The sequence below is a fragment of the Tripterygium wilfordii genome, chromosome 23 (genome assembly GCF_013401445.1).
Source record: "Tripterygium wilfordii isolate XIE 37 chromosome 23, ASM1340144v1, whole genome shotgun sequence".
In the NCBI taxonomy this organism is placed as follows: Eukaryota; Viridiplantae; Streptophyta; class Magnoliopsida; order Celastrales; family Celastraceae; genus Tripterygium; species Tripterygium wilfordii.
The window spans coordinates 2,156,521-2,168,978 of NC_052254.1; the positions used below are offsets into that span (position 1 = coordinate 2,156,521).

The 12,458-nt window shown below is 38.3% G+C and overlaps 2 protein-coding genes across 2 annotated transcripts; one reads left to right on the forward strand and one right to left on the reverse strand.

Moving 5' to 3' along the window:
- Positions 1-1,226: 1,226 nt before the first annotated feature.
- LOC119993315 (somatic embryogenesis receptor kinase 2-like) lies at positions 1,227-8,009 on the forward strand. Its single transcript, XM_038840385.1, has 11 exons — positions 1,227-1,762; positions 2,130-2,262; positions 2,378-2,449; positions 3,144-3,287; positions 3,865-3,936; positions 4,080-4,151; positions 4,232-4,344; positions 4,925-5,056; positions 5,135-5,476; positions 5,652-6,046; positions 7,246-8,009. The coding sequence occupies exons 1-11, from the start codon at positions 1,678-1,680 to the stop codon at positions 7,558-7,560; spliced, it is 1,875 nt and encodes a 624-aa protein (XP_038696313.1). The 5' UTR covers positions 1,227-1,677; the 3' UTR covers positions 7,561-8,009.
- A 648-nt stretch (positions 8,010-8,657) lies between these two features.
- LOC119993295 lies at positions 8,658-12,004 on the reverse strand. Its single transcript, XM_038840353.1, has 6 exons — positions 11,783-12,004; positions 11,578-11,710; positions 11,395-11,498; positions 10,470-10,641; positions 10,217-10,357; positions 8,658-10,147 (listed from the first exon to the last, which is right to left on the reverse strand). Exons 1-6 carry the CDS (start codon positions 11,830-11,832, stop codon positions 8,966-8,968), a joined length of 1,782 nt encoding a protein of 593 aa, XP_038696281.1. The 5' UTR covers positions 11,833-12,004; the 3' UTR covers positions 8,658-8,965.
- Positions 12,005-12,458: the final 454 nt, after the last annotated feature.

Consider the following 12,458-nt stretch of genomic DNA (forward strand, 5'->3'; position numbering starts at 1 on the left):
TAGTTTTTAAAAGTTTAACAATATTCTATATACAATCCATGCATTTGAAAAACCACCATCCATTATTTGCAAATGATTTAGTATTTCAATAGGTTTTTTTTATTTCTTTAGGTAAAATGTTACACAAAACTTTGAATTCTAAAACTAAATCTCTTCCATCAATATCATAAAAATTAAAAAAAATGTCACACTTCAAAAAGTCTTTTGATTTTTTTTTCTTAATTTCTTTATGGACTGGTCTAACTTCTAGAGTCTAAAACCTAAAGTTGGTGGTCTTTCTTACTTTCTAATTGGGTTGGGCCCCTACTTTTATTAGTTTTTTTAATTCTCAATTCCTTTTGGGCTTTATAAATAATATTCATGGGCTTTAAAGTAGGTTGGGATTGGTTTTAAAATAAACTATCCTATAAGGCTATAACTAAAAAATTTCAAAATTTGGGGCCCTCAAAAATTGGGGGCCCTGGGCGAGAAATGATTGAAACAATAAACTTGTATTTGTAGAACCAGATCTATCAGTTTGAAACCACATCCAAGACATATCTGACAATTTGAGGTAGTATCAAAGTAAATTTGGAAACAGAAGTAGATTCATGTGTAGATCGAAAGAGATCGACCATCCTCATCATCATCGTCTTTATTATTGCACTGATGTTATCAATCAAAAAACCCACATGTATGACACATAGAGAACTCAAATTATTCGACGAGCATATTAAGGCTACCTCATGAGAAAGAAAGAAAGAAAACATAGAAAGAACTATGCTTTAATGCATATATACAATTGGTTAGAATCCATACTTCTTACGAATCGAGAAGCAAAATGTTGGTTCTTAGATGGATATTTGGGATATAAAAAGTGTCCAAAATTAGATATTAATTAATAATCTTTTTTTTTTTTTTTACTTTTTGCCCTTTCAAAAAAGAATAAATTTTTTTTTCCTTTAGTGGGTCCAAAGTTAATGTTTGCTAATGATGATCATTAAGATAATAAAGCATGGGTTTTGGACCGAATCTGACGTGGCAGAGAAACTGGGTCCCACAATTCAGATCCACATTTTGACCAAAACGAGGGCATTGGATTTTGGAGGCTCAAGTCGCTTTCCATGTGTAGCGCCAACTCGCCAAGGCGTTTTTGACTGCGCTTCGGGCAGCGGTCAGACTCCCCGCCGTTCGGGCAGCCACCGCACCACTGTCTATGTGCACGCTTCACTCACTCTCTCTCTAAACAAATAATACTAACAATAATAATAATCTCTCTCTCTCTCTAGCAGCAACAGACTCGAAAAGAAACATATTTTGAGGAGGGAGAAAAAGATTGATACGAAAAGGAGAGTTTGTTTATTTTACTAGAGTATAAATGCTAAAAGGAAAGCAGTGAAAGTGTTTTTTGAAAATTTTCTGAGTTCTTTTGTGGCCTTTTTTTTTTTTTTTTTTTTTTTTTTATCCTTTCTGGGCAAGTAATTTTGGCTTTTGTGTGCATTCTTAGCGATTGTCAGTAAGGGAGATCGTGGGTTTGCGACGGTGATTTTGTAGTGATTCTGGGTGGTAATGGTGGGTTAGATAGGCAAAAAGGTGAGATTTTGGGGGAGGGTTTGTGTGGGTGTCTCGGTGATGGTTTCATGGGCTTTGGTGTGTTGTAGTTTGGATCTGAGGAGGTTGAGAACTTAAAGGAGTGACATGGAGGGGAAAGCTGGTTCCTTGGTGTCTGCTTGGGCGATCTTGCTTCTGCATCCATTATGCCTGGTATTGGGTAACATGGAAGGTACTTGGATTTTTCCTTTAAAATGTCTTTTTAGTTGCGTTTTTCTCTTTTTTTCTGGTTTATAGTATTCGAGTGTTTGATCTGCAATAGGTATCCTTTTGTTGTTTGATAACTTTAAATTTCAATGTTTTCAAAATTACTTGAATGTTTTTTTTATATGCCATTGAGAAATATAATTACTTGAATGTTATTGACAAGTTGGGTGTTAATGCGGAATTAAGTGATCCGAAATTTTCCCCATTGCTTTGCTCAAAATGATGGTTTGTGGTTGAAATGGTTTGATTAGGACGACTTTGTTATGCAGTAATAGACTCATGGCTGTTCATACTGTCGCCTCCTTATTAATTGTTACTTGCATTTTGAACAGGTGATGCTTTGCATAGTCTGCGGTCCAACTTGAATGACCCTAGCAATATCCTGCAGAGCTGGGATCCTACACTTGTCAACCCATGCACATGGTTTCATGTCACATGCAACAATGACAATAGTGTTATAAGAGTGTAAGATTTTTCTTTTAGATTTTTTTGGAGTCCATTCTCTTGAGTAAACTCTGGAATCTTGTATCAAGTACTTTAAAAAGGACCGCTTTATTGATATTTCTATGCAATTTCTCAGTGATCTAGGGAATGCAGCTTTGTCTGGTCAATTAGTTCCACAGCTTGGCCTGCTTAAGAATTTGCAATACTTGTAAGTCATGTTTTCTTATTTGTTTGCTGCTGTTGCAATGGAGAGCTTATTTAATGTTCATTTTTAACATGTATGTTGCATCGTGTTGGTGTTAGATTGGGATTGAACTGTTGGGAACTATGTTGAGCTTTGTTGATGATGGTTCAATGATGAGAGGTTTACCATTAGTTCTTTCTTTCTTTCTTTTTTCCCTCTTCTAATAATTATATAGGTTAATAATAAATACATATGTTCTTTTTCATAGTCCTCTCCGGAACTTGGCACTTTCCTCTTTTGTGATAAAACACTTTTAAAATTTTTTCCTGACTACTCTTGTTCTTTGAAAATACATGTTTACTGATCTTTTATGCTTGATAGAAATTTACATTGGAGAATATAAAATCCCATTCAATGAGAAGAATTTACTCTGTTCCCGCATTGAAAAATTGAACCTCTGTATGTAGTGGCCTGTGTTGGATTTAGAAGGTAGCTGTGCAGCTTCTTAGGGGCTCAGAATAAGGTGCTTGGTAGAAATTAGATTCATCACCGAGGTTTTTTTTTTTAGTGTTGGAGTATTCTTATTGAACCGGTGCAATAAGAATACTGCTGCTTATTACCAATGCTGATGTTATAATTATTAACATTTCTGTTCTAGAGTTCTCATTTCACTTTGAACTCATTTTGCCCTAACCTCAATCAAAATTGCTTATGACAGGGAGCTCTACAGTAATAATATTAGTGGACTAATTCCCAGTGATCTTGGGAATTTGACTAACTTGGTGAGCTTGGATCTTTACTTGAATAGTGTTACTGGTCCTATACCAGGCTCGTTGGGGAAGCTGTCAAAACTGCGGTTCCTGTGAGTATGCTTTGAGCTTACTATTCTAGTATTCATGTTATGTATCATATCACCACTATTTCAGTTTTGTCTCTATCGTGTAATATTTTTTTGGACATCTATGGTATTCTTATTATCATTAGTTCAAAGTAGATGGCAGAAATGGATCATTTAGAACCATACAGGCATACATCTCTTGATGTCAGTTTGAGTTACGTTATTAACAAGAGATTTGTCTGCTTTGATGTGATGGTTGGCCTTTTTATTGTGCCCGTTTCTGAAGTATGATTTGATGAGTTTTTGAGTTGTTTATGAGATTTTTGGAAGTTGTGCTGATTGGGCTTGACAGAATTAAATGATTGATGGGTTCTTGATGCTTCCTAATTCTAAGCCTTCCATCTTTAGACAGCCTAAGGACTGTGCTGTTTCAATATTTTTGTAGAGGCACATCAATGATTGATTGATTTCTAACAGAGGGCTGATTTTTCAGTGAAAAAACGGCTTATATAATGTCTCTATGATGATATTTGCATTGGATATTTTATTTGGTTCTACTTGTTAACACATAAAATTTATTGGAATGTTTGTGCAAGGATAGCCGGCTTAATAACAACAGCTTGACGGGTCCCATTCCTATGTCCTTGACTAATATCACAGCACTGCAAGTATTGTGAGTGTTAAATTATGTTCACTCTGTTGTTGTAGACTCCCTATTTCTCTCTCTCTCACACGCATACAGAACCATTAAGTCACACAAAATGGTTTCTGATGTTAATGAAGTTATTTAATGATAGATTGTGCTCCGGAATGCAGGGATCTGTCTAACAATCATCTCTCGGGAGTGGTTCCAGATAATGGTTCATTCTCTCTTTTCACTCCCATCAGGTGTCTGTCAACACTTGGGCTCTTCCTCCTCTTATCTGTCTTTGAGGATATGCTGAACAGCTTCTTTTTTCTATATGCAGCTTTGCTAACAACTTGGATCTATGTGGCCCTGTCACTGGCCGGCCATGCCCTGGATCTCCTCCATTTTCTCCTCCTCCACCGTTTGTACCGCCACCCCCTATTTCTACGCCCGGTAATCTTCTGAGCCTTGTTATGTTGTCTCTTATGGAACAATTTTGCCTCTTCATATATCCTGTTATGCATTCAAAAGAAAAGTTATATAGTCTCTTGAAAATCAAACCTGATGCTTGGCAGTGTATTTTTACTCAGTGGCATCACTGCTGCTAATTTTCTGGATTTCGTTTGATCCTGTGCTCTTTTAACTTGCTTTTATTTCTTTGATTCTTTCTTTTTTTCACCTTTTGTTCTGGAAATTAGAATTAGGTAAGCAGCTGGAACCATCATCTTCCTCTGCATCTGTGAGAGCAAGCACATCACTGTGCATTGGACCATCTTCCTATAATCTCCATGATCTTCGTGTGCTTTATTTTCTCAATGTTGGTATAGTTAATCATGAAAGTCAATTTTTTGAGTAGGAAGTAACTGGATAGTAAAATGTTATCTTATGCTTGAAAATGTTGGTGGATCACGTCTTATTTTGACCCATTATTGTGACTGTTAATGCAGCAGAGGTTGTCACAATATTTTTGGTGCTTTTAAGTTGCAAGACGGAAAAATTTGCTGTGGAATTTCCGTAATATGTTAATTTTCAGGAGGGAACAGTGATACTGGAGCAATTGCTGGAGGAGTCGCTGCTGGTGCTGCTTTACTATTTGCTACCCCTGCAATAGCATTTGCATGGTGGCGGAGAAGGAAACCTCAAGAATTTTTCTTTGATGTGCCTGGTCAGTGTTTTAGCTGAAATGTGATAGTGGTTTTATTTGGTAGTTTGTTTTTTAGTTCATTATTATGGGTCTTTGCAGCTGAGGAGGATCCTGAAGTTCACCTGGGACAGCTTAAAAGGTTTTCATTGCGAGAATTACAGGTTGCGACTGACACTTTTAGCAATAAAAACATTCTGGGGAGAGGTGGATTTGGTAAGGTTTACAAAGGACGCTTGGCTGATGGTTCTCTGGTTGCTGTGAAAAGACTCAAAGAAGAGCGTACACCTGGGGGTGAGCTCCAATTCCAGACTGAAGTGGAGATGATCAGCATGGCTGTGCATCGTAATCTCCTCCGGTTACGTGGATTCTGCATGACACCGACTGAAAGACTGCTTGTTTATCCTTACATGGCTAATGGAAGTGTTGCATCATGTTTGAGAGGTAAAAGTTTATGTATGCGCGTCAAATTGTACCTCTGGTTAAGTTATATTGATGCATTTTGTATCCATTCCGATCAACAATTCATTGCTGATTTATACCTTGTCTTCATTATAGCATTTAATGTCAGCTTCACATCATGAATTCCCAGTCATAATATTATGGATGCCTTTTGTAGAACGCCCGGATTCACAGCTTCCTCTTGATTGGCCAACACGAAAACGAATTGCATTGGGATCTGCAAGAGGCCTTTCTTATCTCCATGACCATTGTGATCCGAAGATCATACATCGTGATGTGAAAGCTGCGAACATTTTGTTAGATGAGGAGTTTGAGGCTGTTGTGGGGGACTTTGGGCTGGCTAAGCTAATGGACTACAAGGATACCCATGTCACTACTGCTGTACGTGGTACAATTGGGCATATTGCTCCAGAATACCTGTCGACTGGGAAATCTTCAGAGAAAACTGATGTTTTTGGTTATGGGATCATGCTTCTGGAGCTAATCACCGGGCAAAGAGCCTTTGACCTTGCTAGGCTTGCTAATGATGACGATGTCATGTTACTTGATTGGGTATGCATTATATTTTGTATGTATGCTGTGTTCATGATTTGGTGTGGTCTCTTGCATTTCATTTTGTCTGCCAACATGATACTATGCAATATATCTTCGGAGCCTGCCCTTGCAATTAGACTTAGTTTGAGCTCATGGTATTTGGGCTTTTCTATTGAGGGTGTTTTTATGTTTCCAGCCTGTCCATTCATTTTCCACACTGCAATCATGTATCTCTTGGTGAAGTGTAGCATATCAACTGTTACTCTCACAGTTGATTTCTTCCTGCTAAATGTTACGATAATGAGCTAAGATTGCTGACCAAGGTGTGAGTGCTAGGAAGACACGATTGTAAAGCCTGCTTACTTGTGTTAGAAGTATAGGAACTGTATGAGGGAAAGTGTGTGAACTGTACAAGGGAACCAAATATGAACTGTGGTAATAGTGAATGCTATTGAGTTCTTTTCAGCCGCTGATAATATTTTCACTAGAAATTGCATTTCATGCTGCTAGAAAGGGGGAGAAAAGGAAAGAAATTTTTTTGTAGGCAGTGGAATTATAATAGGTCACCATGTTAGCTGAATATGCTGACTTTGGTTCCTAAGACACAGCAATCACTGTTATTAGTAGATCCATGGTTTGATTTACCTTCTGTTTTGTAGTTCTCAAGGAGCCAAACTTTGTTTTCTATGGTCCTTTAGTGTGTATTAGTCAAGTTAGTGATTCTGGTCAGGTTCACAGAATGCTTTTGAATTGCCAGCTTTCCTGAAATTTTAGGATTCACAGATTGTTTTTTATAAGGACAAGTTCACAGATTTTACTTGGTGGCTTAGTAAAAAGAAGATTCCATTCAAAAAAGAATGTGCGTCTCTAGCAAATATGAAGTTCACTAAGCCAGGTAAGGGGGAAAGCATTTTATATCCCGCTGACTGCCCATGTACACTGACACGGTTTCGCTGAGGGTGGTGGATCGCTTAGAATCAGTAGACGTTTAGGAATAATTTAATCAATATCTTCAGCGGAAATATTGTACTTTTTGGTTGAGTATTAGTTTCTTGTTAATACTTCATGCCTGCTCCACCTTGTTTAGCTTATAGTTCCTGTTTGTCTTCTATATTTTCTCTGGTTAAGTTTTACAGCCTCTTTTTTTATTTCCGTATATCTTTATGATTGGAGGCTTGAATGCTTCATTCCAGTGATATAACTGGCTATCATCATAGGTCAAAGGACTTTTAAAGGAGAAGCAGCTAGAAATGCTGGTTGACCCCGATCTTCAAAAAAACTATGTGGAAGCCGAGGTAGAGCAGCTGATCCAGGTTGCACTGCTTTGCACACAAGGCTCCCCAATGGACCGGCCTAAGATGTCAGAAGTGATGAGGATGCTTGAAGGTGATGGATTGGCAGAGAGGTGGGACGAATGGCAAAAGGTTGAGGTTCTGCGCCAGGAGGTAGAACTGACCGCACATCCTAATTCTGATTGGATCGTCGACTCAACAGAAAATCTACATGCAGTTGAGTTGTCTGGTCCAAGGTGACCCTGTCACAGTAACAAATTACAGAAGCGAGATATGTACTGCTTATTTCTTAATCATAATTGTTCTTCCTTCCTTTCTTTTTCTGATTCACGACCGTGTCCTGATATATCTCTTGTAAGCCATTCTGCTTTGTATTCATTACATTTGTGCATATCAGTCTTGTAATTGAGGTGCAAATCATGTCATCTGCTGCGGCTCGACATAGCCTTCATATTTTTCTACTGGTGTAGTAGTTGTGGCAGTTTAGATCTTATTTTATCTATGGAAGGTTTTATGAATTCTTCTTGAGTAGAAGGGGAGGGTTGGGCTAGTTTGGCAAAACCCTGTTGTTAAGTTGGATTTAAATTTCTATCCTTTGATACACAGCTGTTAGGATGGCTTGCTTGCAGAGCAACTTGTACCTTGATTTAGTTTTTGTCTGAGTATTTCAACAAATGATGTATTGTTTATCTACTTGTCTTCTAATGCTGTTGTAATAGCTAGTGACATAGCATCTTTCATATGGAAGTATATTCTAGATTCTGCATAGTTTCAAGTATTTTGTTTGTTTTTCTTTGTGAAGCATAGAATATGTGCTTGGCATTGCTGATAAGTCCACAAGCATCTGCATTAGTCACTATTGTTATTGTCATGAAGCCATGAATATGTATACACAATACATATATAGAGGAAGTAAGGATTGATGATTATTTTTTGAGGGTGTAGATAAATAAAATGACAAGTGGGATTCACTGTAAAAAGGGATATGAATAAAAAGGGGATATGAATTGTGTTCCAAAGGTTATGAATTGGATTGACAAGTCAAATTCCATTATCTTGATTTCTAGCGACAATGCATCAAGGACCCATATAGATATCGTACGCAAATACACTATCAATTAATGTTTGTATAAAAAGTATTTCCAATATTATTTTATTTTGAGCATTCACCGGGTGGCAAAACATAGGTACTTTATTTTAAGTCTGCATGAGAGACTTCTATATTATCACACATAGGTACTGTATTTTAAGTCCGCATGAGAGACTTCTATATTATCACAAGAGGACGTAGGCTTTCTGAATTCTGCCCGAGACATCAACCTTGGCAGTGAAAGAAATAGAAAAGAAAAGCCTTATCATTTTATTTCTACCACAGCACAAAGCGTTTTGTACATGAAATAATATAATATACTCAAACCAAATCAGGTACAATGAACTTCCTGAAACTTCTCAAACTCCACCAGCAGTTTCCCGAACCATTATACTTCAAATTTGTCATCACTCAGCTGCAGTCTACTTAATTGTATCTCAAACAGCCACTGATCTCCTTTACAAATCCAAAAAGATTTAACTTGTACCGGTGCCGCAGGAGGTCCAACCAATAACATAACCTGAAAATGAGATCAAGCAGCATACTACTGGTAGCTCAGAGCTGATGTGTGGATCTGGAATTATCCATAGAAGTATGAGTATCAGGTCCGAGATTCGACGAAAACAGATTTGGATATGAGTACGGATCATCATCCATTGATGGCAATCTTTGAGGTTGATGACGAGTATGTTCATCAACTTCAGGAGCACGATCATCAAAGACAGGAATATCATCAGACATTTTCATTTGATCAAACGAAGAAATATTTGGCATCTCTGATACCTTGTAGTCTTCATGAACGTGATAGGAATCTGGAGAATTTAGAGTACCATCAGGATTTTCAAGAGAGTTCTGGTGATTGAACTGTGGGTCTTCTCTAATAGCTAATGGATCAGGAGTATTTGCATGAAACGGATTCTCATTGCTACTCTCGTTAGCATTACCGTTCTTTTTTATGAGCTCACTAATTCTGACCTGTGCAAGACTAGCTGCCGAGCGAGCAGCTGCAGCAGCAAGTTCAGCGCTTTCAGCAGCAGCCTGAGCAGCAGCTAAAACATCTTGCAAATCAACATTAGCCTCACTTTTGGTCTTTGAGAGGGAAAGGGGTGAAATATTCTGTCGTGCAGAGAAGGATGCAGATGATAATGTAGGGGGAGGAATGTTCTGTTGCGCAGAGAATGATGCAGATGATAATGTAGGCGGAGGAATGTTCTGTTGTGCAGAGATTGATGCAGATGATAATGTAGGGGGAGGAATGTTCTGTTGTGCAGAGATTGATGCAGATGATAATGTAGGGGGAGGAATGTTCCGTTGTGCAGAGAATGATGCAGATGATAATGTAGGGGGAGAAACAAATGGCAGAAATTGTTTATCTGCCTTGGCGTCAACAGCAACACTGGGCATTTCGTATTTGCTTATTCCCAACTCTTCTTTCGTCCATTCCTCATTTTTCAAGTGCCCTTCCGGTGCCAGATTCTCATGTTCAGAATAGTGTAATGATTCATGATCAGTTTCACGAAATGGAACAGCTGATGTAACAGAAGCCTTTTCTGGCGCTGAGGCAACATTAGTGCTCGGCTGTAATGAAACCTTGGGAACTTCAGGAAAATCCAAAAGCTCAGAGTCTGAATCAGAATCTGGCTGCTCTGTATGGGCTTCATCAGAGTTGAGTGTTTCATCGTGCTTTTCTGTGGGAAGTGGCAACTTGGACCCACCAACAAACTGTGTTGGGCCATTCTGACATAATGAAAACAAATGTTAGTGCAGAGAGCACATGAATCATGGTAGGGGAATCATGTTACTCACCAATAAATCTTCATGTGGTTTAAAAAACTCAGTTTCAGATGAGGCTGGATCCCAATCCAATTGATGCTCCTCCGCAATTTCCTTCAGAAGCTTCAGTTTTGTTTCAGGTGATGGGGCACGAACTGACAGCAGTTCTATCAACTATGTTTCCAATGTGAAAATGTCAATAAGCAAGGGAGAGAATAAATTCGTAACAAGATTTTATCAACACAATAATACACAATATTGAGACAGATGCAGAGATTCAAAGAACCTGGCGATTAACACCACAATCTGGCATGAGCTCAGTTGCAGCTGATACAAACTCCTTTCCATATTTGGATGCAAACAGCATTTGAACCTGCAGCAATTCTGGCAGATCGGCGCATCTTGGCGCAGCAAAACACACGCTGGATATCGCTTCTTTCAAGTCTAATGGACATTCCCTGTCCAAAATTAATCATATAGGAATCTCAATATCTTAGTAAGAAGAATACTCAAATAAAAAACATGGCACATAACATTCTCTGACTGAGCTAAAAAGAAAACCATTCATGCAAGCAAATCATTACCTCCACAAAGCGGCATCAACGAGAACACTAAAAACATAACACTCTGAACTAGAGTGAAGCCATAGTTAATCTAATATAACTTTAAAAGTTCCACCATCTGAAAAGAGTTCCCATATACTATGAATTCTAAGGGAAAAGCAGAGTTAACGTGTCATCCTATGTTTTTGAACGGGTTCACATAGACCTTTTCCATTAAGACGAAATCCTGGTGTAGATAAATATAGTGCGGCAACAGTTGGAGCCTTTTACTTATATACTGCTTCTATCATTCAATAAAAATCCAGCAAATATTTGTCTCCTTTATCCTATCTAGACCTCAAAAATCCAGGCTCTCCCTTCCCTCTATGTCATAGGTTGGGTGAAAGAGTATAATTTTATAAAAAGTGTCAACGGAATGAAGTCTAATTTAACATTGGCTTGGATAGTTCGCTTGAACAAAAAATTCAGCTCACCAGCTCGAGCTAATTGATAATCTAACATGGGTTCGTTGCATGTTGTTAATAAGCCAACAAAAATTAGAACCAGCAAGGCATCAAAGTTGCAAGAAGATAAAGAAAAAAATCAAAAGCAATATACGTAGTCGTAGTTCAAGCTACAGAATATATAAAGAAAGAAAAAAAAACAAACTTTTGCACTTCAATGATGGGAAGGCGAACAGCAATAAGCTCACAGAAGAGCTCCATAATCTCTTGTGCAGCTATCATCTTCTCCTCTCTTATTATATGCTCCACCTGGAAAATCATAGTAAGAACTGTAACTAACACGACCAAGAAAACCAAAACACTATCAATCAATTCGAGAGATACAAACCCGAATGCGAGCAGTGGCTTCTTGACCGGTCTCGAGAAGCTTGGCAATGTCTCGACGCATCTGCTTAATCTGAATTTCTCTTCTGTTCCTCAGCAACTTGATCCGTGGAATCGTCAATTTCAATAGGGTTTTACTGTAGAAGCAAACACAATCAAACAAAATCCCTAATACAGAAGGAAGGATCGAAGACAAGAAAGATACAAACCATTTGGCAGCTTTGAAACCCTTGTTGAAGAAGGAATCGAGCATCGACATGACTTTACGGGATTCAGATTCACTACTCCGATAGATAAACAGACAGAGATCAATCAATCAATCAATCTCTGATTCCGATTATGAAAAACACAAAGAACATATATACGCGAAAGAGCGTAAATCCAGATAAGGTGACGCAATGACTTTTTTTGGGTAATTTAATAGTTTCATAGGTTACCTGCTTCACTAAGGAGACGCGTTCGAAGGAAGGAGAGGAGAACTTGTAGTAGTAGTAGTTGTTGTTTGCTTAGGATGGAAGGATGCGTGACAATTACTGCGCGTCTTGTTCGTTTGTGGCTGTGGTCGTGGGTGTGGCCCCAAACACTTCCTATAATGGCGTCGGTGTTTCGCGAGAAGCTGCTTCGTTCGTCAAAGGGCATGAAAATTTCCATTACTTACGGGCATAGTCCATCATCGGCCCATTAGGCTATCGCATGGGCCAAACCCATTTGCTCAACAGTTCATCTTCTTCCCTTGGGCAGCTCTGCAACAATACTCTCAGCATATCTTGAAGTTTCTCTTGGAGCTTGTTTTCCTCTTCAATTTGCTTTCTAAGATCATAGATCTGAGATTGAATACGTCCAAATTGCAACCAGTTCCAATCTCTCAAAGTTGATGATTTAACT